The following is a 21,391-nucleotide window of genomic DNA, read 5'->3' on the forward strand; positions in this document are numbered from 1 at the left end:
GAGTTGATGCTTCCTGCTCCTCCCCCCTTCTCTTTCTCCTCTCTAAAATGAATAAATAAAAATATCAAATAAATGGACCAAATCAATTTTCACTTTACCTTAATACATCTTTAGTTCCTAGCCCCAGAGCTCTTTCATTTAAATTGTTAGAAGTTGTGGAAGGAAGGGGCTGGGAGACTCTACCAAGGTAGGGGTGGCGAGGTGCTAGGGAGAAGTCATTCCAGTGTTCTTGTCAAGCAGAGGCCTCCAGGCTGTAGTCCCCGTGCGGCTTTTCACTTGGTGGAAGCATCTCTTCTGCCTTGTCTTTACTTGCTGCGTCAGGCATAAACTACAAACCTTTGCCATAGAGGTTCCATTCTGGGGGAACCACTGGGCAGAGGAGAGCAGGCTCACTGTCAGTGGTTTGTGTCCTGGTGGTCTCCCTCCAGGCTTCTGGAGTCAAGGTTGTAATGACCACCCCACTCAGGCCAGATGAGGACGCGGGGAAGAGTGTGAAAGGCTTCCTATGTGAGTGCCCTGCAGGCACAGTGCTTCTCAAATGGCCACGACTTCTGTCTGGATCCCTTGCCCGTCCCTGCCCGCTGGGAAGTTAGGGCTCTGGCAGGTAAGGAGCAAAACGTCCTTACCCTTTTCCTGCAGAGGCCTTTGCTCCCCACAGGCCTCGCCCATGGGCGAGTACTCAGCTGTGCCTGCTTCCGTCTGCTGCGGCCTTGGGAAGTCCAGAGGCTCCTTCTGTGAGCTCCCAAGAGGAGTGGGGGCCATGAGCACCTAGTGATCAGGGCACCCAGTGAGCTTGCCCTGTCTTTGTCTGACATTTGACCCCTTCCTGAGTGACCCACGTTAAAGCCAGGTCCTCACTGAACCAGGACTACCATGCTGCTGGAGGTGATGAGTGTGACACCCTCCCTGGCATGTGCTGTGGGTGACAGTCCTAGGGAGGAGGGCGAGCTCCGCTCTGATAGACCCTGAGAAGAGAGGGCTCTCACAAACAGGAGGCTAGAGGGCCCAGTGGGGCCTCCGTGTGTCCTTCTGCCCTGGCCTTCTCACTAGATATACTGACAGCACTTAGTTGTGCCACCACCTCTTACCCCATTGGGCAGTTTTTGTGTCAACTTTAGTTACCAGGGACTTCGTTCAGGTCCTTCCTGCCAGTGTTGGGTGGATGGCTGTCGCTGGCACTCAATGAGAGGAATCAGAGGAGCAGTACCCTTGGTAACAGGTAAACCTTTATTTTGAGTAGAACACACAAGGTTCAGCTTATCCTGTGTAGTGTACATTCACCAGAGAACAACTGTGAGCCTGGGACCACACTGGTGCACAGCACCTCGATGGACCTTGCAACGCAGACCCCGGAGCTCAAGGAGGAAGGGACTCAAGAGGGAGAATTCGAGGACAGCTCTGGCGACTGTAGCGCCAGCTGAGCCACGGGGCTGTGTCTCCTGACACTGCTGAACTGCACACACAGCGACAATACATTCACTGGGGCTCAGAATGCAGTGGCCACACAACCACTCAGCACTGCACGATGGAGATGTCACTCGTAGCACAGCCATGAACATTTTACAGCAGTTCTTGCTCACTTAGTCTTTCTTGAGGGGCCATGGCACATGATTCCTATTCCTAGTGTCAACTCCATCAGTTAACCCTGAGCCATCCGAGAACTGGAAACAGCCTCTGTATGACATCTCGTGTCCATACTCAAGGAGGAACAAACAAGTGCAAGTCCCGACTCACTTTCCAGAGGGCACAACGGTTCCCACCCAGCTCGCTGAGAGCAGCCAGGACAGCCTGCACACCCTTCCCACGGACTCCGAGGAGAGTCAGGGGTGAGGACACAAAACAAAACCAGTCACAGGGATGAGTGTCACAGCTGTGACACACGGAGCAGAGGCAGACTGAAGGAGATGCTGGGCTGGGCTGAGTTCCTGTCCTCTGCCTGTTCAGGGGCAGGTCTGCAAGGCTGCAGGGAGAAGGAGTCTTGGCCCAAGCTATGGCCATCTGCCAACATGTAATAGATTCCAAATGTTCTTGCAGAGATGGAGCCACTGCTGTGAAGACAGCAGGCAGCCTGGCCACTATGAAGCCCTGCTCTTCTGTCCATTCAGGGAATCGATGTAATGAAAAATGGCCCCCAGAGCCCAGCTGGTTTCCACACTGTTGATTTTCCTAGTTAGCTAGAAAAGACAAAGGGAGGGGCAGAGGGTCCATGCCCAGAGGGAAAGGACGGGCTGGTTGGGAGGGGCAGAGGGTCCATGCACAGAGGGAAAGGACGGGCTGGTTGGGAGGGGCAGAGGGTCCATGCCCAGAGGGAAAGGACAGGCTGGTTGGGAGGGGCAGAGGGTCCATGCCCAGAGGGAAAGGACAGCCTGGTTGGGAGGGGCAGAGGGTCCATGCACAGAGGGAAAGGACGGGCTGGTTGGGAGGGGCAGAGGGTCCATGCACAGAGGGAAAGGACAGCCTGGTTGGGAGGGGCAGAGGGTCCATGCCCAGAGGAAAAGGACAGCCTGGTTGGGAGGGGCAGAGGGTCCATGCACAGAGGGAAAGGACGGGCTGGTTGGGAGGGGCAGAGGGTCCATGCACAGAGGGAAAGAACGGGCTGGTTGGGAGGGGCAGAGGGTCCATGCACAGAGGGAAAGGACGGGCTGGTTGGGAGGGGCAGAGGGTCCATGCACAGAGGGAAAGGACAACCTGGTTGGGAGGGGCAGAGAATCCATGCACAGAGGGAAAGGACGGCTGGTTGGGAGGGGCAGAGGGTCCATGCCCAGAGGGAAAGGACGGGCTGGTTGGGAGGGGCAGAGGGTCCATGCACAGAGGGAAAGGACAACCTGGTTGGGACGGGCAGAGAATCCATGCACAGAGGGAAAGGACAGCCTGGTTGGGAGGGGCAGAGGGTCCATGCCCAGAGGAAAAGGACAGCCTGGTTGGGAGGGGCAGAGGGTCCATGCACAGAGGGAAAGGACAACCTGGTTGGGAGGGGCAGAGGGTCCATGCACAGAGGGAAAGGACAGGCTGGTTGGGAGGGGCAGAGGGTCCATGCCCAGAGGGAAAGGACGGGCTGGTTGGGAGGGGCAGAGGGTCCATGCACAGAGGGAAAGGACAGGCTGGTTGGGAGGGGCAGAGGGTCCATGCACAGAGGGAAAGGACAGGCTGGTTGGGAGGGGCAGAGGGTCCATGCCCAGAGGGAAAGGACGGGCTGGTTGGGAGGGGCAGAGGGTCCATGCACAGAGGGAAAGGACAGGCTGGTTGGGAGGGGCAGAGGGTCCATGCACAGAGGGAAAGGACAGGCTGGTTGGGAGGGGCAGAGGGTCCATGCCCAGAGGGAAAGGACGGGCTGGTTGGGAGGGGCAGAGGGTCCATGCACAGAGGGAAAGGACGGGCTGGTTGGGAGGGGCAGAGGGTCCATACCCAGAGGGAAAGGACGGGCTGGTTGGGAGGGGCAGAGGGTCCATGCCCAGAGGGAAAGGACAGGCTGGTTGGGACGGGCAGAGGGTCCATGCACAGAGGGAAAGGACGGGCTGGTTGGGACGGGCAGAGGGTCTATGCACAGAGGGAAAGTATGGCCAGGTTGGGAGGCAGGAGGCGGCATTCTGGCTCCCTATGCCATACAGGACACAGGAGCACCCAAGAGAGGAGTCCTTACCTTTAGCACTTTGTTTCCTGGGAAACCAAACTCTTGGAGCAGCAAGCTGATGTAGGTGAGATCCATGCACATGAAAGGATTGCTCGGTGGTTTGGTCTCCGCTATCCGGCACACTAGGGATGAGAAGCCACTTCCCGGTCAGGTTCCCAGAGGTTCACTCCCTGGGAAGGGGGGTGGAGGGTGGGGTGCAGGCAGACCCAACTGCACTCACTTCAAGCAGGCTCTGTGCTGGCCCCAAGCCCTCATTGCTGATTTAAATAAGACTGCAGCTGAGAGAAGGACAGTGACCCGCCAAGAGCACAAGAGACAGGGCTTCGTCAGCCCAGTCTCTTTGGTGCTGAACCGTCCATCAGTGTGTCATGGGTGGTAGGCCACATCTCTGCACCGTGACCCTGGATACCTCTCCCAGGTGCCAACCTGGGCTTTCTGAGGAATGAAACCACCACTGAGGCTGGCTTGTGGTGGCGCAGTTGATAAAGGATCAGCCTAGAACACTGAGGTCATTGGTTTGAAACCCTGGGCTTGCTTGGTCAAGGCACATATGTGAAGCAACTACTACAAGTTGATGCTTCCTGCTCCTCTCCCCACCCTTTTTCTCTCTATCCTCTCTCTAAAATCGATAAATAAAATCTTAAAAGGAAAAATGTTTAAAAAAAATCCTTAAAATAAAAAGAAAACACAGACACACAACTGAGCCTGGCCTGTGGTGGCGCAGTGGATAAAGCATCGACTTGGAACACTGAGGTCGCCATTTTGAAACCCTGGGCTTGCCTTGTCAAACAACTAAAGTGAGGCAACTATGAGGTATACTTCTCATTCCTCCTCCCTTCCTCTCCTCTCTAAAATCAATAAAATCTTAAAAGAGGAAAAGAAAAAAACACATGAAAGCTCACTCAGAACAATCTACTTAGTCTCAAGGGGGATGGATAAACCCACTAACAGTCTTCCCAGAATTCTGCTTGGTCCTTTTCCTATTGACGAGTCATGGACACCAGTATACCCGAGACAAACCCAGAAGTGACAAGAAAGCTTAGGAGCCAGTTTTGGGAGTGAGGGAGGAGGACTGACTATGGAGAAACATACAAAGGTTAACTCTTTCGACCTGCAATTGGGAATGGTAAGCAAAGAACAGAAAATTTACTACAAGCCTTCACTTCACACCTAGTTCAGCTGGGGTAAGTGTGAGATGATGAGGAAAGAGGGACAGCTCAGGGCTGAAGGGCCACCACCTGTGACACCCCAGGGGAAGGCTCTTGATCCTTCATATGCCAGGATCTGCTGTGCGGGGTCCCTGGCTTCTCCAGGTTCTCATGACAGTACTGAATTTACCAGAACACTTTCAGAGGAAATCACTCTTAGGGTCAAACTGAGTCACAGTGAAAAGGCATAAGGAAAACTGAAATCAAGGGAGTCCATTTCTCATAATGCAAAGGCTTTCTGCGGCTAGCAGTGGTCGGCAAACAGCGGCTCGTGAGCCACATGCGGCCCCTTGGCCCCTTGAGTGTGGCTCTTCCACAAAGTACCACGTGCGGGCGCTACCCCGATAAGGAATGTACCTACCTATATAGTTTAAGTTTAAAAAATTTGGCTCTCAAAAGAAATTTCGATCGTTGTACTGTTGATATTTGGCTCTGCTGACTAATGAGTTTGCCGACCACTGGTAGGGACATAGATGGCCCCCTTTCCCAACACCTGTGGCCACATATGATGTGGTGAAATTCTGGCCTGGGTCCAGGATGGTGACCCCAAGTACGGTATACTCTCAACTCCATACTCTCACACCTCAGAATGCTCGTCTGGTTGACAGAATCAAGTACCAAATCCAGGACTCGGGGGCCACTGCCCACGTCACAAGCACTGCAGCACATAAATCCTAGCTGGGGGAGTGTCCCTGCCTGAGCTCTGGCCCCGTCCACCCTGGAAGTGCTGTAACCACTCACCGTACTTGGCTGCCATCTCAAAGTCCTCCACAGCTAGGCTGCCCCCCTTCTCTGCATCTGTGGGACAAGACCAGATGTCCAGTCTGTACCGGCAGCCCAGGAGCAAAGCCACTGAGGCCCCGAGGCTGGCACCTGGGAGCCTGAAGAGGCAGGTGCAGGGCTGTGATTAAGGCTGGCTGCAAGCCTGGCTGTGAGCAGGGCGGAGGCCCTACGCACACTGACCATGGTTCTGAGGTGTCTGACGTGGCTTGGGGAGGGCAGGTGTTCCGCCAGGACCACACTGCATATCAGGAATCTTACAGGGGCTGCCAGAGGAAGTTCACCAAGATCTCTGGACCCCAATTTTTTTATTTTTATTTTTTTTTACAGAGACAAAGAGTCAGAGAGAGGGATAAATAGGGACAGACAGGAACGGAGAGAGATGAGAAGCATCAATCATCAGTTTTTTGTTGCGGCACCTTAGTTGTTCATTGATTGCTTTCTCATATGTGCCTTGACTGGGGGGCTACAGCAGACCGAGTAACCCCTTGCTCAAGCCAGCAACCTTGGGTCCAAGCTGGTGAGCTTTGCTCAAACCAGATGAGCCCGCGCTCAAACTGGTGACCTTGGGGTCTCGAACCTGGGTCCTCAGCATCCCAGTCCGACGCTCTATCCACTGCGCCACTGCCTGGTCAGGCCCCAATTTTTAACTTTATGAAAAGTAAACTGAGCCCTGGCCAGTTGGCTCAGTGGTAGAGCATCGGCCTGGTGTGCAGGAGTCCCAGGTTCGATTCCCGGCCAGGGCACACAGGAGAAGCGCCCATCTGCTTCTCCACCCCTCCCTCTCTCCTTCCTCTCTGTCTCTCTCTTCCCCTCCCACAGCCAAGGCTCCATTAGAGCAAAGTTTGCCAGGACGCTGAGGATGGCACTGTGGCCTCTGCCTCAGGTGCTAGAATGGCTCTGATTGCGGTAGAGCGAAGCCCCAAGATGGGCAGAGCATCGCCCCCTGGTGGGTATGCCGGGTGGCTCCCGGTCGGGCGCATGCGGGAGTCTGTCTGACTGCCTCCCCATTTCCAACTTCAGAAAAACACACACAAAAAAAGAAAAAAAAAGTAAACTGGAAATGTTTTCCATAGTTATGGCCCTGAGCTTAGCAATGGTATTCTGGTATCAGTTTCCTGAGTGTGAAAATACAATTTAGAAAAAAAAGAGGGAGGGTGAGGAGTGGTTGGTTAGGTCTTAGAACAAATGGGCAGAGTCTTTATGGGGTTCTCCAGGAGGACAGCAACTGGTTTCTTCAATGCCCTCTGAAACCTCCCATGTTCAATAGAAGGCCTCTAGGAGTCACACACACTTATGTCTGTTAGGAGGCAGCTAGCCAACGTGGTGAAAGAAATCTGACTTCTTGACTTAGGCTTTTGCTAAAGTCAGCAAATGCCATTATCAAGGGTAGACACCATTTCTGAATGCCGACCCAGGGGGTTCTTTCAGAGCCACGTGAGACCACAAGAGGAGTTAGCAGAGCTTTTCTGAATACCCAGCATCTCCTGAGGTCACCTGGGAAGATGTGGGAACCCTAGGGTAAGGACAGCCTGCAGTCAGAGTGAGGGGTCCCAGGCTGTAGGGAGATGCTGGGTGGGCCCCTCCCTAGGCACTGCAATGCCCACAGCTGCAGCACAGTTAGGAAGTGCGTGTTAGTGTGCCCTTGCTGCAGTTTACATGGAGCCTGCAGGGTCCCCTAAAGCTCAGCAGCCATACGGTTGGCTGCAGGGGATAGCCGGGGACCTTGCTTTATGCCAGAGAGGAACCTGGGTCAAAGACAGTGGTGAGAGAGAGGATGGCACCTCCCCCAGCCCCCACCCAGCTGCTGGCTGCCTTCCACACTGGGTCCTGACCGTGGGTGGCTTAGTGAGAGTGGAGACTTGCCTGGAGGCCTCAGGTCCCCGGGAGCCAGAACCTGACATCATCAGTTTATTCTAGGCAGCTTTTTATTTACACTCATGCTCTTATCTTTACACGGGCAATGCAATCTGAATTTCTCAATTATTTCATTAACAAAAGTGAATGAACTTTTAACCCAGTGCACTGACTTCAAACCTTCAAGAGTTTCCACCCTCATTCTAAACACCAGCAGCCTTGGCAAACTCCAAATGTCACCTCCTGCCCAGACTTCACTCTGAGATGTGCAGGAGTCAGTGAGGCCCTAAAAGCACCTAAGTGACCAGAGGAGTCGGCTGACTCCTCCTCACCCCAGCCTGGCTGCCAGCTGGGGACAGGTGGCTGCTTGGCTACATCACAAATGGCTCCATCAGCCAGGGACTCAAGGACCAGAACAGGAGGGGGAGGGTCTGAGTTACACAGGTGAGTTTAGTCCTGTCTCAGGGCAGGAGACTAAATGAACAGTAACTGACTGCTCCTGCAACGACAACATAACTTTACTAAGTGGCTTAAGGAACTGATATTTATTAAAAAGAAGGCTTACTGGCCGGATCAGTGGATAAAATGTCCTGGTGCACTGAGGTCATGGGTTTGAACCCTGATCAGGGCATGTATGAAAAGCAATCAATGAGTGCACAACTAAATGGAACAACAAAGTGGAATAGCAAGTTGATGCTTCTCTCTCTCTTTCTCTCTTCCTTCCCCCTCAAATCAATGGACAAAAAAAAAAAAAAAGTAGGCAGCTTATGAGCTCCTATTTGATGACAAGACACCTATCCTCCTGAGTCAGTCCACTTCTCCTGCCCTGAGGTGACGGATAGCACAGCTGCTCCTTGACACAGGCTCTCTGCCCACGGGTCCACACCTGAGTCCCTGACCCAGCCCACTCTTACCTATGAGGCCAACATTTGCTGCAAGGTCGTAATAGTAGGAAAAAGCATAAAAATCCACATCCTTCACTTCTTGCGTTCTGTGCACCTTCCTTTGGAGGACTTCCGACACTCTGCTGGCACACAGCTGGTACAGGTTCACTGCTGGGCAAAGCAAAAGCAGGGCCAGCAGGCAGTGGGCTCCAAGCATGTTCCTGGTGACTTGAGACCCTGACCTGGAGGGTGAGGTGGGACCAGAAGCCTACACAGACCCCTCCCCAAGTCAGAGCTCACTAGCATCATACATGTCAACAGCACCTCTCAGGAGCACTGGTCAAGGGAAAGAATCCCTAAGAACACAGGTGGCTGAACATGGCCCCGACTCTGAGGGACAACTGCCTCTGGCTGAGGCCCATGCAGCCATCCTCACACAGCCCCAAGGCTCAGGTGTGCACTGTTTACCCTACAGTGGCCCTCTGCTAGCTCAGTGCTGAGCTCTGAACATGCAGCATCTTACTCCATCCTTATCAGCCACCCAGGAGGTAAGGCATGCACTCTCCTTATGTCACAGATGAGGAAACTCAGGACTAGTAGGCATCTTGCCAAGCTCACAGGGCTGGCCATGAACTCCTTGTTTGGAAGGAGAACACAGGTCCCAGAGTTAAGGGATTAGATGTCCTACAGTATTCCATCTTCTTTCCCCCAAACCTGTTCCACCATCTAAGGGAAGCTCCATCCAGTTCTCTCCAAGGCCCACAGAGCCACTCCTTGCCCATCAGACCTCATTTCCATCCACTCTCCTTTGTCTGACCAGTCACACTACCTCCTCATTCCTTAAACATAGCAGCTGCCTCAGGACCTTTGCACATGCTGCTCCCTCAGCTTTAGATCTGTGTGGCTCATTCTGAATCTCTTCATATCTGATCTTAAATACTCCCTGGTTATCTTATCTAAAACTACAATCTTTTCCTTGGCACCACCTTTCCGATTTTATTTTTATTCAAAATAAAATTTCTCTTGTGTTTTACTGTCTGACTCCTCCCACTCCACCTAGGCAGAGATCTTGCCTGCACAGTGCCCTGCTGCTGTGTGCCCAGTGGCTGCAGCAGGGCCTGACAAATAGCATGTGCACCAGTGGCTGAGTTAGAGTGACCTGCATGGTCACTGGATAATGAGAAACACATTTGGTCTTTGTACCTGGTTTCTGATACAGAACTCCTAAATCCCTTGAAAGATCCTGAGTGATAGGAGTGAGAGGGGCATCTTCTGCTATTCATGACATGATAAACCCCTATAAAGCACACCTGAGTTTATGCTGATGAAGCGACTCTTTATGGCTCCCTAGATGGCTTACAGGGTGAGGGATGGTTGTCAGAGGAACCCAACTACATGATATGAGGGTTGGAACTTCCCAGCCCCACCCAACATCTGGGGAGCGGTGAGGGACTAGGGATTGATTTAATCACTAATGGCCAATGATATAATCAACTGCTCGGAGAACTGGTTGGCATAGAAAACCCACACATTTGGTGTCAGAATAACAGAAGACAAACCACATGTCCAGTCCAGGTACTATTTCAACCAGGGGTCGTCAAACTTTTTATAAAAACCGCCCACTTTTGCAGTGCTGGTAGCCCTGGTCCCTACCGCCCACTAGTGGGCGCCAGCTTTCATGATGGGCCAATCGCGGCACTGTTTGGTTGCACGGTAGGGACCAGGTTGACCAGCACTGCAAAAGTGGGCGGTTTTTATAAAAAGTTGGACGACCCCTGTACAGTGCACAGAGCAACAAAGACCACATGGGGTGAGAGGCGCCAGGCTGGAGAAACCCGTCACAGGGCTTACAGGGCTCTGAAGCCTGAAGCAGCCTCTCCCGTCCTGGAGGAAAGGAGAAAGAAAAGCCATCTCTCTCTCTGTGTAGAATGGGCTTGCTGACTCACAGCCTTGCGACGTTTAGGCCGTCCTTACTGCGGGCTTGTTGGGGAATCAGCCCTTTGGAAGAAAGTATTTGGCAACAACAAGGAAGCCTTATGTAGAGACCTCACAGGAGCTGGAGGACTCCAGTGGCTGGCAAGGGCCTCCCAGGATCCTGGTGAGGATCAGAGGATCCCATTTCATGGACAAGTACAAGGAGGTTTGGTGACAGTTTCCTGCTTCTCAAAGGTCCTTGGAAGGGGTTGGCTGCCATTGTTAACCCTATAAACCACTGATGAAGGATATATCCACAGTACCTGCCTTCTGCCCTGAGAGTCGGTATGTTACTTCAGCATGCTCCCACTCTCCTTTGAAACTGGAAGACAAACAAGGGCTGATCAACTCTTTTCCATCCTCCACTGAAATAAAAACATAAGAAAAGCACATTGTCACTGGATCATCGGGACACTGCATGAAGCTGAGACACGACTGCTCTGAGGGAGCCTATAGGACAGAGTGCTCCAGGCTAGTGCTAAAGGCCGGAGGGTTAAAAGTGAGCCCCAGCTCATTGAAGTGTTCCAGGTCACCTTTATCACCAAGGCTGCCACAGACTCTCATCTGTCCTGGAAGCATGGACACGCCTAGCTCTCACTCACTGAGGGGCTTTGGGGTTTCAGGCAACAGGTCTAGTGCTGTTCAGTGAATTGTCACAAGGATCCTACTAGAAGGGAGCCATCATTGCCCAATAATATAGAGGACTGAGGCAGGGCCAGGATGATGACACCAAGTGCTACCATGCAACACATCTGTGCTGCTCCACAAAGCTGAGGCCCCATAATTAGCAAAGGAAATGTGGTGGTTATTCTTCAAGGCTGGTCCCACAATACCATCCCCTGGAGACATGTGTGCTGGTTTCCAACCTAGAAGTGGGCCCCTGTTCCTGCCCCTGGCCTGCTTCTAGCAATGGAAGGTGCAGGACACGATGCCCTGTGACTCAGGCAGGGCACTCCTGGCTGGAGGAGAGGCCACGTGGAGGAGCACAGGGTGCAGACGTGTAGCCCAGCCACCTTAAATGCCGCCACATGGGACCCCAGGGATTCCAGTAGAGGTGTCACCCAGCTGAAGCCTATGGAACCATGAGATACAATAATAAAATGACTGCCGCTTACAACCATTCAGTTTGGTGAGTGATCTGTTTTGCAACAACAGGTAACACAAGAGGAGACTTGTCTTCTGCGATACTCCCCTCTTGGTCAGTGTCACGACCCCCATATCCTAGGTGGGCACTTGTGCGGCCTGTCAAGAAAACCAGCAGCTTCCCAGCTGCTATGCCAAGAGGGGAGGATGCAGGAGCTGATGGGACTGCGATGCCAGTCATGGACAGGCAAACTGGTGCTTGCCTTCTTCTCGCTGGATAAATAGGTGTTTTCTGGCCCCTGTGTGAATGTCAAAGTGTTTCTGAGATGTAGACATATTTTTGGTTTGCAACAAAGCGGCTATCATTATGAGGTTAAACACCAGAATTTGAAAGAAATGAATGGAAATAGGATATACACAGAAAAATAAAATTTTCAGTTGAACATTCCCACTGTATCAGAACAGCCAGGCCCTGGGAAGAGGTGAGAGACATGCTGGGGGGGCGGAAGGTGGGAGAGAGGACCACCAAGAGGCCGGGCTGAGGAAAGGGGGTGTGGCTGGAGAACACAGGTCGGCTCACACGCACATTTCTGGGGCAGAGGCATGGGGCAAGGCCTTTGGGGTTCTGGCCAATGTCATCAGGATAGACAGGGAGATGCCAGTCTCAGAGCCATGTCCCCCCATTCCTGAATTGGGACACAGTGACCCCTAAGATCTCTTAAGAATTTCAATGCACTGCCTGACCAAGTGGTGGTACAGTGGATAGTGTTGGCCTGGGATGCAGAGGACCCAGGTTCAAAACTGCGAGATTGCCTGACCAGGCGGTGGCGCAGTGGATAGAGCATTGGACTGGGATGCAGAAGACCCGGGTTCAAGACCCCGAGGTCGCCAGCTTGAGTGCGGGCTCATCTGGTTTGAGGAAAAGCCCACCAGCTTGAACCCAAGGTCGCTGGCTCCAGCAAGGGGTTACTCAGTCTGCTGAAGGCCCGCGGACAAGGCACATATGAGAAAGCAATCAATGAACAACTAAGGTGTTGCAACGCGCAATGAAAAACTAATGATTGATGCTTCTCATCTCTCTCCGTTCCTGTCTGTCTCCGTCTATGCCTCTCTCTGACTCACTCTCTGTCTTTGTAAAAAAAATAAAACTGCGAGATCACCAGCTTGAGCGTAGGCTCACCAGCTTGAGCACGGGTCACCACCTTGAGCATGGGATCATAGACATAACCCCATGATCGCTTGCTTGAGTGAGCCCAGAGGTTGCTGGCTTGAAGCCCATGGTTGCTGGCTTGAGCCCAAGGTCGCTGGCTTAAGCAAGAAGTCACTGACTCAGCTGGGGCCCCCCAGCTCAAGGCACATATGAGAAAGCAATCAAAGAACAACTAAGGTGCTACAATGAAGAATTGATGCTTCTCAACTTTCACCCTTTCTGCCTGTCTGTCCGTATCTGTCTCTCTCTCTCTCTCACTTGGAAAAAAAAAAAAGAATTTAAGTGCTCTGCCAGCCAGTGCCAGCCTTTTCAGCCAGAGCCATCAGGCAGGAGCAGACGAGCTAGAAGTAAACGTGGCTTTAATAACCCGACCAAACACAGGCTTCGTCTCCAGTCCAATACCAGGTCTGCAGGAAGGGCCAAGCCCGTGTTTTATGATAAGGCAAGAGAAGAGAGAGGGATGTTCTCACAAGGCTAGAATCACTGTGAATGGAACAAGTCCCCTAGACCCATGACAACAGCTCAAATCACACCTCCATGTGGCCCCTCCTGTACTGTTCTGAATAAAGTTCTCTCTTCAAATCCTTAAAAACAAGCAGGCTCCAAATATAGGTGATGACAGTTTCTTGGGATCCGAAAATCCCCCAGCTCAGGATTTCAGAAATGACTTTGCCAGCACTTCTTTCTTTTAAAAAATAACCTGGAATGTATGCAGGTAAAGCGCATTAGCCTGTGTGCCCGTGGGTGTCACTGACAAGATCCTTCCACATGTGCCTCCTGGGCTCCCCGAGTCCTGCTGGTAAGGACAGCAAACCCGGGGTCAGCGAGTCGCTGTGACAGTGGAGGGGCGGGGTGGGGAAGGGGCACCTCTCCTGAAGGAGCCCTCCCTCTCATGCCTACCAAGCAAGGAGGGCTCTCAACACTGCACTCTACTCACCAGGTTTCCCCTCGGCACCTCCCAGGATTGCCAGCCGTGCCGACATCAATCCGAGCCCCAGGTAGCTGTGAAAGAAAATGCTGGGTGAGAGCTGGTCTGCCACTGGACGTGCTGGCTGCCAGCCTCGCTGATTCCAACACATTCACCAGGCCTGGGTCCAAAACGAGCCAGGAAGGGAGAACTTGTCTCAAGGCAGCAGACTTTCCTGCTTCTTCTAGAAGCCTCCCTTGTGGAGTGGAGGGCATTTAGCTACTTAGTTCAACAATGAAGGCCCGTCACTTGACAGGAGCCTGTCTCGGAGCTGTGGCCCCTGGTGACCACACAGACACAACCCTGGTCTTTGTGGTGCGTCTGTGCTCTACAGAAGGAGCCTCCTGTTTGAAGGGGCCATGTGGCAACAGATGGCCCATAAAATTCCTGCAGTCCTTGGGCTCTTGTCTACTTCAAAGACATCCTCCAAAACAGAACAGAATGAGAACAAAAGAAGACATGTAATTTTACTGTAAAAAAATGAAAAATGGAGGGAGAGGGAGGAGGAGGAAGTGGCTCCAGGTGCATCCACAGCCGGGGTATCTGGGACCGGGCACACTGGCTGAGCTATATGCCTGGATGGTCAACCTCTCCACCCTCACTCCCGCAGACAAACCTGTAGGAATAGAGCTTGTAGGTCCTATTAAAAATCTGCAGTGACGTCAGGTAGCCTGGTGGGGAGGTCTGAAGGGTGTCCTGGGGAAGAACAGGAGGGTTACTAACTCTCCTGCTGGCCTTTCTAGAGAACTGTCCCCCACTCCCTCAATTCACTTGAAAGAACAGAGATATTCACAGATGTATTCAATGAAAATACTTTTCAAGGCAAAGTAAGATTTTTATTGGAGCAGGAATGAAAAATAAGACATCCAAAATGAAAAACTAGGTTTTTCTTTCTTGTAACATTTAACTGTTCTGACAAATGTGGCCCAACCAAATAATTATGACTAAATTTCATAAGTGCTCCTCTGTTTAAAACCAGAAATAATAATATAATAAAACAGTGGGTGAGGAAGGCAAGGAGAGGGCCCACTTCACGTTCTCTGGCCCAACGGGCTCCAGGTAGTATGTCATTTATCACCCCACTGAAAACCACATTTCTATTTTCTTTTTTTTTTTTTTCTTTTTTTATTTATTCATTTTTAGAGAGGAGAGAGAGAGACCGAGAGAGAGGAAAGACAGAGAGAGAGAAGGGGGGGAGGAGCCGGAAGCATCAACTCCCATATGTGCCTTGACCAGGCAAGCCCAGGGTTTCAAACCGACGACCTCAGCATTTCCAGGTCGACGCTTTATCCACTGCGCCACCACAGGTCAGGCCACATTTCTATTTTCCAGGCAGAGTTAAAATCAACTGGACAGATTTGGCCCTTAGGGGAGGCAGGGACAACAGGGGTTCACAGCCATCACGTCTACTGGCCTCCCCCTGGGCCGCAGCCATGGAGGGCGGGGCCACAGCAGGGGCTGGTTACCTCGACTCTTGGAAGAAAGGTGATCTGAGTGGACCCTCCGCCCAAGTCCAGCATGCCCACACTGCTGCTTCCGGGGGATTTCAAACTGCCTGGAGCACAGGGAGTAAAAGGCAACTCAGCACTGCCATTTAGTCAACAGATCAGTACAATTCAGTACAGTAGAACAAGTAAGGAGATCAAAGCCAGGTCCTGAGTGGAAACAAAAACAAGACAGGAAGCAGCAGTAGCTATCTGAAACTCTCCCATAAAGATGCACCCTCTGTGTAAGGACAGGAACAATACAGCTCCACTGGCTGTGGCTTCAATTCAGTTGAAAGCGAGAGTGAGCAGACAACACTGCCACCTGCTGCAGCCAGGCCTGCCACCTGCTGCTCACTGCCCAGAGCACTGGCTTGTCCTGACTCCGACCGGCCCCAGGCATGCCTCCCGCCTCAGCTCTGAGGCTCACTTGATATGCTTCTCCATTCTCCAAGGCACCAGAAAACTTTCTTTTTTATTCATGTGTCAGCCACAATGATCTTCTCTTTCCTCTTTCCTAATATATATGTTTTATTTTTTCATTGAAATTATCGGGGACATTGGTTAATAAAATTATATAGGTTTTACATATACAATTCTATAATACATTATCTGTACATTGTATTGCATGTTCGCCACCCCATGACAAGTTTCCCTCCATCATCACTTATCAGCCCTTCACCCTCTCCTACCTCCCCCAGCCCCCTTCTCTCTTGCAATCACACAGACACTGCTGTCTGTGTCTATGAGTCCCTTTTCTCCTTTGTTTAATCCCTTCACCTTTTTACCCAGTCCAAATCCCCTCCCCTTGTCAGCAGTCAGTTCATACTGGTCTTTTCTAGCATTACGTTAATGGGATAAAATTTAAGTACTGAGTTAATCTAAGAAAACTCCTTGCTATTTTCAAGAAGAGACGTTTCTGTTTCTGGTTCTGCCTACAGCAGAGAAATTCAATTATAAGATGACTAGCATTTACATCATGATTAAATACTCGAAGACATGACTAGTTTTATTCCTGACCTCTTAGAAACGAGAGGACAGGGCCCCTGCTGGTGGGAACCTGCAGACCGCACAGGGGCACCCCTGGCGGGAACCTGCAGACCGCACAGGGGCACCCCTTCCCCAGCACTAGCACTGGGAGCTCAGTGCACGCCCTGACAAGCCAGGGGGACACCCCCACCCATCCCAACAACCTTCACAGGGGCCAGAACACTGTGAAACCCTGAGGGGGTATTTTAAAGAGTAGAAATGAGGCCCCTGATAATCAAGAATGGGGTCTGAACTTTTAGCCTTCACAATGAAGTGAACATACCTGTTAGGAAGTTAACAGTGATCCAGGCTGAAATACCTACAAGAGAGTCACATAACAGCATCTCAACCACCTGCGGTGTTGTCAACAACATGTGGGACACAGAACATTACTTTTGGCTTCAGGAGCACAAACTGACCACTTCCTCAATACTAAGCCTTCAGATCAGCTAGAGAGAAAATTTATTCATAACATCCTCCAGCAGTTTCTGGCAGTTTTAGAAGATACCACACTAAAAAACTAGAATACTCTGCCCCATGTCTTTATCAACATTCCCCTCCCCTCCTCCAACACCAACTCTTAAAGTCATATTTAAAATCAGGGGCTGGTAAGGAACCTCATTAAGTGTCTCTTAGGATTTAAAATACAACAATACTCTAACACGGTAGCAATTGAGCATCCTCTTTAAATGCTCTTAAAACTGAAAGGATTTTCAGAAACTTCATCTGTGCCAGTTGTGGAGCCAGTCAAGATGAAAATCTAAAACTGGCTCCAAGGCCTTGAGACAGTTAAACTGTGAACTGGAATGGGACGATCGTCGCTCAGTCCTGAACAGGAGAAACCTCAGTGTTCCCAGCAGCCCTGAGATAGCCCTTCTCACTGGGAGAGCCTCCTTGCACAGAGGATTCGGCAACTCTACCTTCATCCGTCCCGTTCATGATGGATACACAGTCTTCCCCTACAAGGAAAGGCGATGCCTTAAACACTTCTTTCACCTGAATGTAAGGAGAGACATTTCTTTATCCTTTAGAATCCAAACTCACAGTTCCCAATCACATATGCTTTCAGCAGGTGGTTGCAAAACACCAGAGGTGTTAGTGGTGCTGCAGAGTAACAAAGCTCAGGTTTTGTTTCAGCTTCTGATACTCTGCAAGCACTCTCCTTGTTAACCCACTCCCTAGGCTGGCCGAGGCTGCCGCTGTTCTGTAGCCGTGCTAAGGCACTCTGGATTAGAAGAGCTCTGGGGTGCACTGACTCTGCTGGGCTCAAAAAGGCTGCCCTGCTTTAAGACAGGGGATGAATGGACAGGAAGCCCTATAAAGCAGAGCTCAGACATGGGACCCCTGCATGGCCTGGTGGGTACTGCGCCTGGCAGAGGGAAGGCAAAGGCAGTGAGTGGCTCCATTTGAATGTATTTTCTTCTCCGTTTTTTAGCAAGCATTGATACACAGGAACTTTATAGTACATCTGAACACCCCAAGGATCCCTTGATCCTACCTGAGTATGTAGCTCTTATAAGGGACCTGACAGGAGCAGAATCCATCACTTAGTAGCTAGTTTAGAAAGAGTGTAGAGGATTAGGAGTACCACTTTGCTTAGAACAGCTGCCCTGACGTGCCTGATGAAAATGAACCCCTGTGCAGGGGTGGTGCAGGGCTTGGGGGCACGTCCTGGCCATGCGAAAGCCAGGGAGAGGCTGCCGGGCCTCCGTAGTGGTTACACCTGAGTATCAGACTGAGAGAGAACTAGCAATTTCCACGAGAACAAGCAGGCTTGAGCTGAAACATCAGGAGCCCCATTCCCACGGCCTCTGACATGGAGAAAATCCTTGGATGGCAGAAAGCCTTTCAAAAGCACAATTTTTAAAACAAAGTTGTTTTTATTATAAAAACAGATTTATTCTAGAAAACACCAATAGCTTTGAATGTCATGAGAAAGAAAATATCATTTACTCACCACTAACAAGTCAGTGTTTTCCTCTTCGGGAAGCGTCTGACTGCCTGACTTCTTGGACACTTATTTATTTAGTGCTTTCAGTTACTGTAAGCCACCCCCAAGCAGGAAATGTGTAAGATCACCTTTTGTAGTAAATTCTGAGCCTTTTCTCCTGGTAGAAGACGTAAACCAGCTGTGGCCTTGAGGACCAAGGGGGTGGCCTTCCAGAAGTCAAAAGGAATTTCTTGTTTAGCAACATCCAGTAACTCCTGAATGCCGGGAGCGCTCTGTGAACACGGTAAAATAGGCCTGTCGAAGTGCGGCACAGAGAGAGAGGCACGATGATCCCCTCACCCTTTCGCTTTTATTAACTTATGAACGCATTTTTTTAATTTCCAAACCAGCATAAAACAACTCAAGTGGTGCTGGCGGGTGTGTGGGGCACAGGGACCAGGTAAGCACAGAGAAATATCCGTGGTGTCAAAGGGTGAGGCACACAAAAGGGGATCCTGTTCTACACACCTGGCCACTAAGACCCTCACCCTGTACCTCAGATGAGTTGTGATTCCCCTGGACACCATGAGTGAACTCCATAGCCCTTCACAGGTGCTACTGAGGAATCACTTTTACCTGAGGGAATACTTGATCAAAATATTGGATATGGCCCTGGGTCTGCAGGGAGGGGCAGGGAAAGACTGGTAAAAAAAATTACTGGGCACATCAGTAGGTACAATGCCATGAGGGCAATTTGGCAATGTCTGTGCAAAAGAAAAACATACATTCCTTTTACCAAGAAATCCTACTCTAAGAACTCACTGGAGAGATCTCTGCACGTGTGGGTGATGAAATGCATATACTGTGACAAACTGCCGTCTTCCTTATACTGTTAAGGGCAAAAGACTGGCCATTATCTAATGTCCTTCAGGAGGGGCTGGTTCTGCAGATTCAATGTGCACACATAACTGCAATACCATCTACTCAGGAGTGTCAAAGCTCTTCACACATAGTGATGAATGATCTCCAAGTGACTGTTTAGTGACAAAAGCAGAGCGCACAACAGTGTGAGTGCCACTCCCTTGTGCATGTAAGACGAAACAGAGGGGTAAAGAACACAGATGTGTGTCTCATATCCACTTAAATTCGTTCTTGAAGGATAAGTAAGAAAACAAGAACACTGCAAAATTTATACCACTGGAATCTGTGTTGCCTATTGAAACAAGTAAGATTTAAAAAGAGCTTATTCTAAAGATACCTAATTAAATCAGGTTTAACTTATGGTCACGCAAGAATCACTAATTTTTATTTTTTATTTTTGTGACAGAGATAGAGAGAGGCAGAGAGAGGGATAGACAGGGACAGAAAGACAGGAAGGGAGAGAGATGAGAAGCATCAATTTGTTGCGGCACCTATAGTTGTTCATTGATTACTTTCCCATACATGCCTCAACTAGGGGGCTACAGCAGACCGAGTGACCCCTGCTCAAGCCAGCGACCTTGAGTTCAAACTGGTGAGCCTTGCTCAAACCAGATGAGCCCGCGCTCAGGCCAGCGACCTTGGGTTTCGAACCTGGGTCCTTCCGCATCCCAGTCCAATGCTTTATCCACTGCGCCAACTGCCTGGTCAGGCAAGAATCACTAATTTTGATTTTGTGTTTTAACCAAACTACAGGAAAGCAAAGCTGTCTGAGCTCAGGATACATCTAGGGACAAAAATGGCATATGAGCTTTAAGACATGCTTGAACCAAAAAACAAACTTACAGCCATATTATGACTGGTTTCATGAGAGTTTTAGTGGAAATACAGGTATCCTGCATTACTCTGGTTGTAAGTTTTAAGTTCTTTAGAAATATAAATGCTACAAACTCTCAAAAATGATCATTTGACAAGTTTAATACATTTTTTTTAAGCGAGAGAGAGAGACAGGAAGGGGGAGAGATGAGAAGCATCAAATCATAGTTGCGGTACCTTAGTTCATTTATCGCTTCTCATATGTGCCTTGACTAGGGGGCTCTAGCCAAGCCAATGACCCCTTGCTCAAGCCAGCGACCTTGGGCTCAAGCCAGCAACCTTTGGGCTCATGCCAGCAACCATGGGGTCATGTCTATGATCCCACACTCAAGCCAGCGACCTCAGGGTTTCAAACCTGGGTCCTCAGTGTCCTAGTTAGTGCTCTATCTACTGTGCCACCATCTGGTCAGGTTAATTAAATTTCTTTTATACTTATTTGGTCTTGTGGACTTCGCATAATATATTTTTAACTAATTTTTTTGGTTTAGTCAATGTTTGTCATCTTCAATCAGAAGAACTCAATAAAAAAAATGAAGTTTTCAAATGTTTTCTGTAAGTTTGCAGCACTTGTGCTTTCTCAGCGCATCAGGACTGTGGTGGCGTGCGTGCTGGCTGCGGGAGTGCTCGACGGCTAGCGGGGTGCAGAGTGGGAGGTGGGGCGCTGGGTGCTGTGCCAGCTCCCTCTCCTTTCTGACCATGCTAAATACCCGACACGTCCCAGGTCAGCACCGTCAGAGGACCCCTTAGTGAAAATGGCCTACTGTGCTCAAGAGAAAGCAAGCTGGTTTTTTTTTTTTTTTTTTTTAACGGTAATGGTATTTTTTTTTTTTTATTCATTTTAGAGAGGAGAGGGAGAGACAGAGAGAGAGAGAGAGAGAGAGGAGAGACAGAGAGAGAGAAGGGGGGGAGGAGCTGGAAGCATCAACTCCCATATGTGCCTTGACCAGGCAAGCCCAGGGTTTCGAACCGGCGACCTCAGCATTTCCAGGTCGACGCTTTATCCACTGCGCCACCACAGGTCAGGCGCAAGCTGGTTTTAACAAATCGCACAGAAGACAAGTGTGATGGGCAGACAGACATGAGGGAAAGCTGCTACCTTTTCAACGTCATCAGCGTAAGCAGAGAGACCTGGCTGCAGCGCTTTGAAGGTTTCATGCGTCAAGGTGGGAGTTTCTAAGGGAAAAGGATATTTTAAGTAAGGTAAAACTATGACTCTATACACAAATACAAAAGTCTACACAACTAGGATTAACCACATTTTTTAAAGGCAATCTGAAAACAGATCGATCCCAGGGTGACAGGAGCCCTTCAATGATTCTCACCTAAATTCTGACACTAGCTTGGCTAAATAAGACGATTATACCTAATATTTTGGCCAGAACGTTACCTTTTTTAAGAAAATTAACTTTATTCAGGTATAATTTGCATACAAAAACTCCACTTAAAGTTAATTCTTGCTAATTCAATAAATAGAAGAGCAGGGCAGCTGCAAACTGCAAGTGTTTCCTCAGAGCTATAATGGATGCATGGCAGGGCTCTAAACAATATCAGTTTTCTTCT

At 50.2% G+C, this 21,391-nt stretch overlaps 1 protein-coding gene across 10 annotated transcripts in view; it reads right to left on the minus strand.

The window, feature by feature from the left end:
* Nucleotides 1-1,207: 1,207 nt before the first annotated feature.
* Nucleotides 1,208-21,391, minus strand: part of ENTPD6 (ectonucleoside triphosphate diphosphohydrolase 6) — a 31,536-nt gene continuing 11,352 nt past the window's right edge. For 7 of the 10 annotated variants that reach the window (XM_066235895.1, XM_066235889.1, XM_066235891.1 and 4 more), the window contains 12 exons: nucleotides 20,928-21,004; nucleotides 18,187-18,330; nucleotides 17,028-17,103; nucleotides 16,391-16,426; nucleotides 15,061-15,149; nucleotides 14,211-14,290; nucleotides 13,565-13,629; nucleotides 10,598-10,699; nucleotides 8,391-8,531; nucleotides 5,581-5,637; nucleotides 3,641-3,753; nucleotides 1,208-2,174 (listed from right to left, as the gene is read on the minus strand). In XM_066235895.1, the coding sequence (XP_066091992.1) occupies nucleotides 2,076-2,174; nucleotides 3,641-3,753; nucleotides 5,581-5,637; nucleotides 8,391-8,531; nucleotides 10,598-10,699; nucleotides 13,565-13,629; nucleotides 14,211-14,290; nucleotides 15,061-15,149; nucleotides 16,391-16,426; nucleotides 17,028-17,103; nucleotides 18,187-18,330; nucleotides 20,928-21,004 (1,079 nt within the window). In that variant the 3' untranslated portion in view covers nucleotides 1,208-2,075. The remainder of the gene's footprint in view (nucleotides 2,175-3,640; nucleotides 3,754-5,580; nucleotides 5,638-8,390; nucleotides 8,532-10,597; nucleotides 10,700-13,564; nucleotides 13,630-14,210; nucleotides 14,291-15,060; nucleotides 15,150-16,390; nucleotides 16,427-17,027; nucleotides 17,104-18,186; nucleotides 18,331-20,927; nucleotides 21,005-21,391) is intronic. The other 3 variants (XM_066235897.1, XM_066235902.1, XM_066235901.1) reach the window with 3 other exon arrangements.

The sequence above is a fragment of the Saccopteryx bilineata genome, chromosome 6, assembly GCF_036850765.1.
Source record: "Saccopteryx bilineata isolate mSacBil1 chromosome 6, mSacBil1_pri_phased_curated, whole genome shotgun sequence".
Lineage (NCBI taxonomy): Eukaryota > Metazoa > Chordata > Mammalia > Chiroptera > Emballonuridae > Saccopteryx > Saccopteryx bilineata.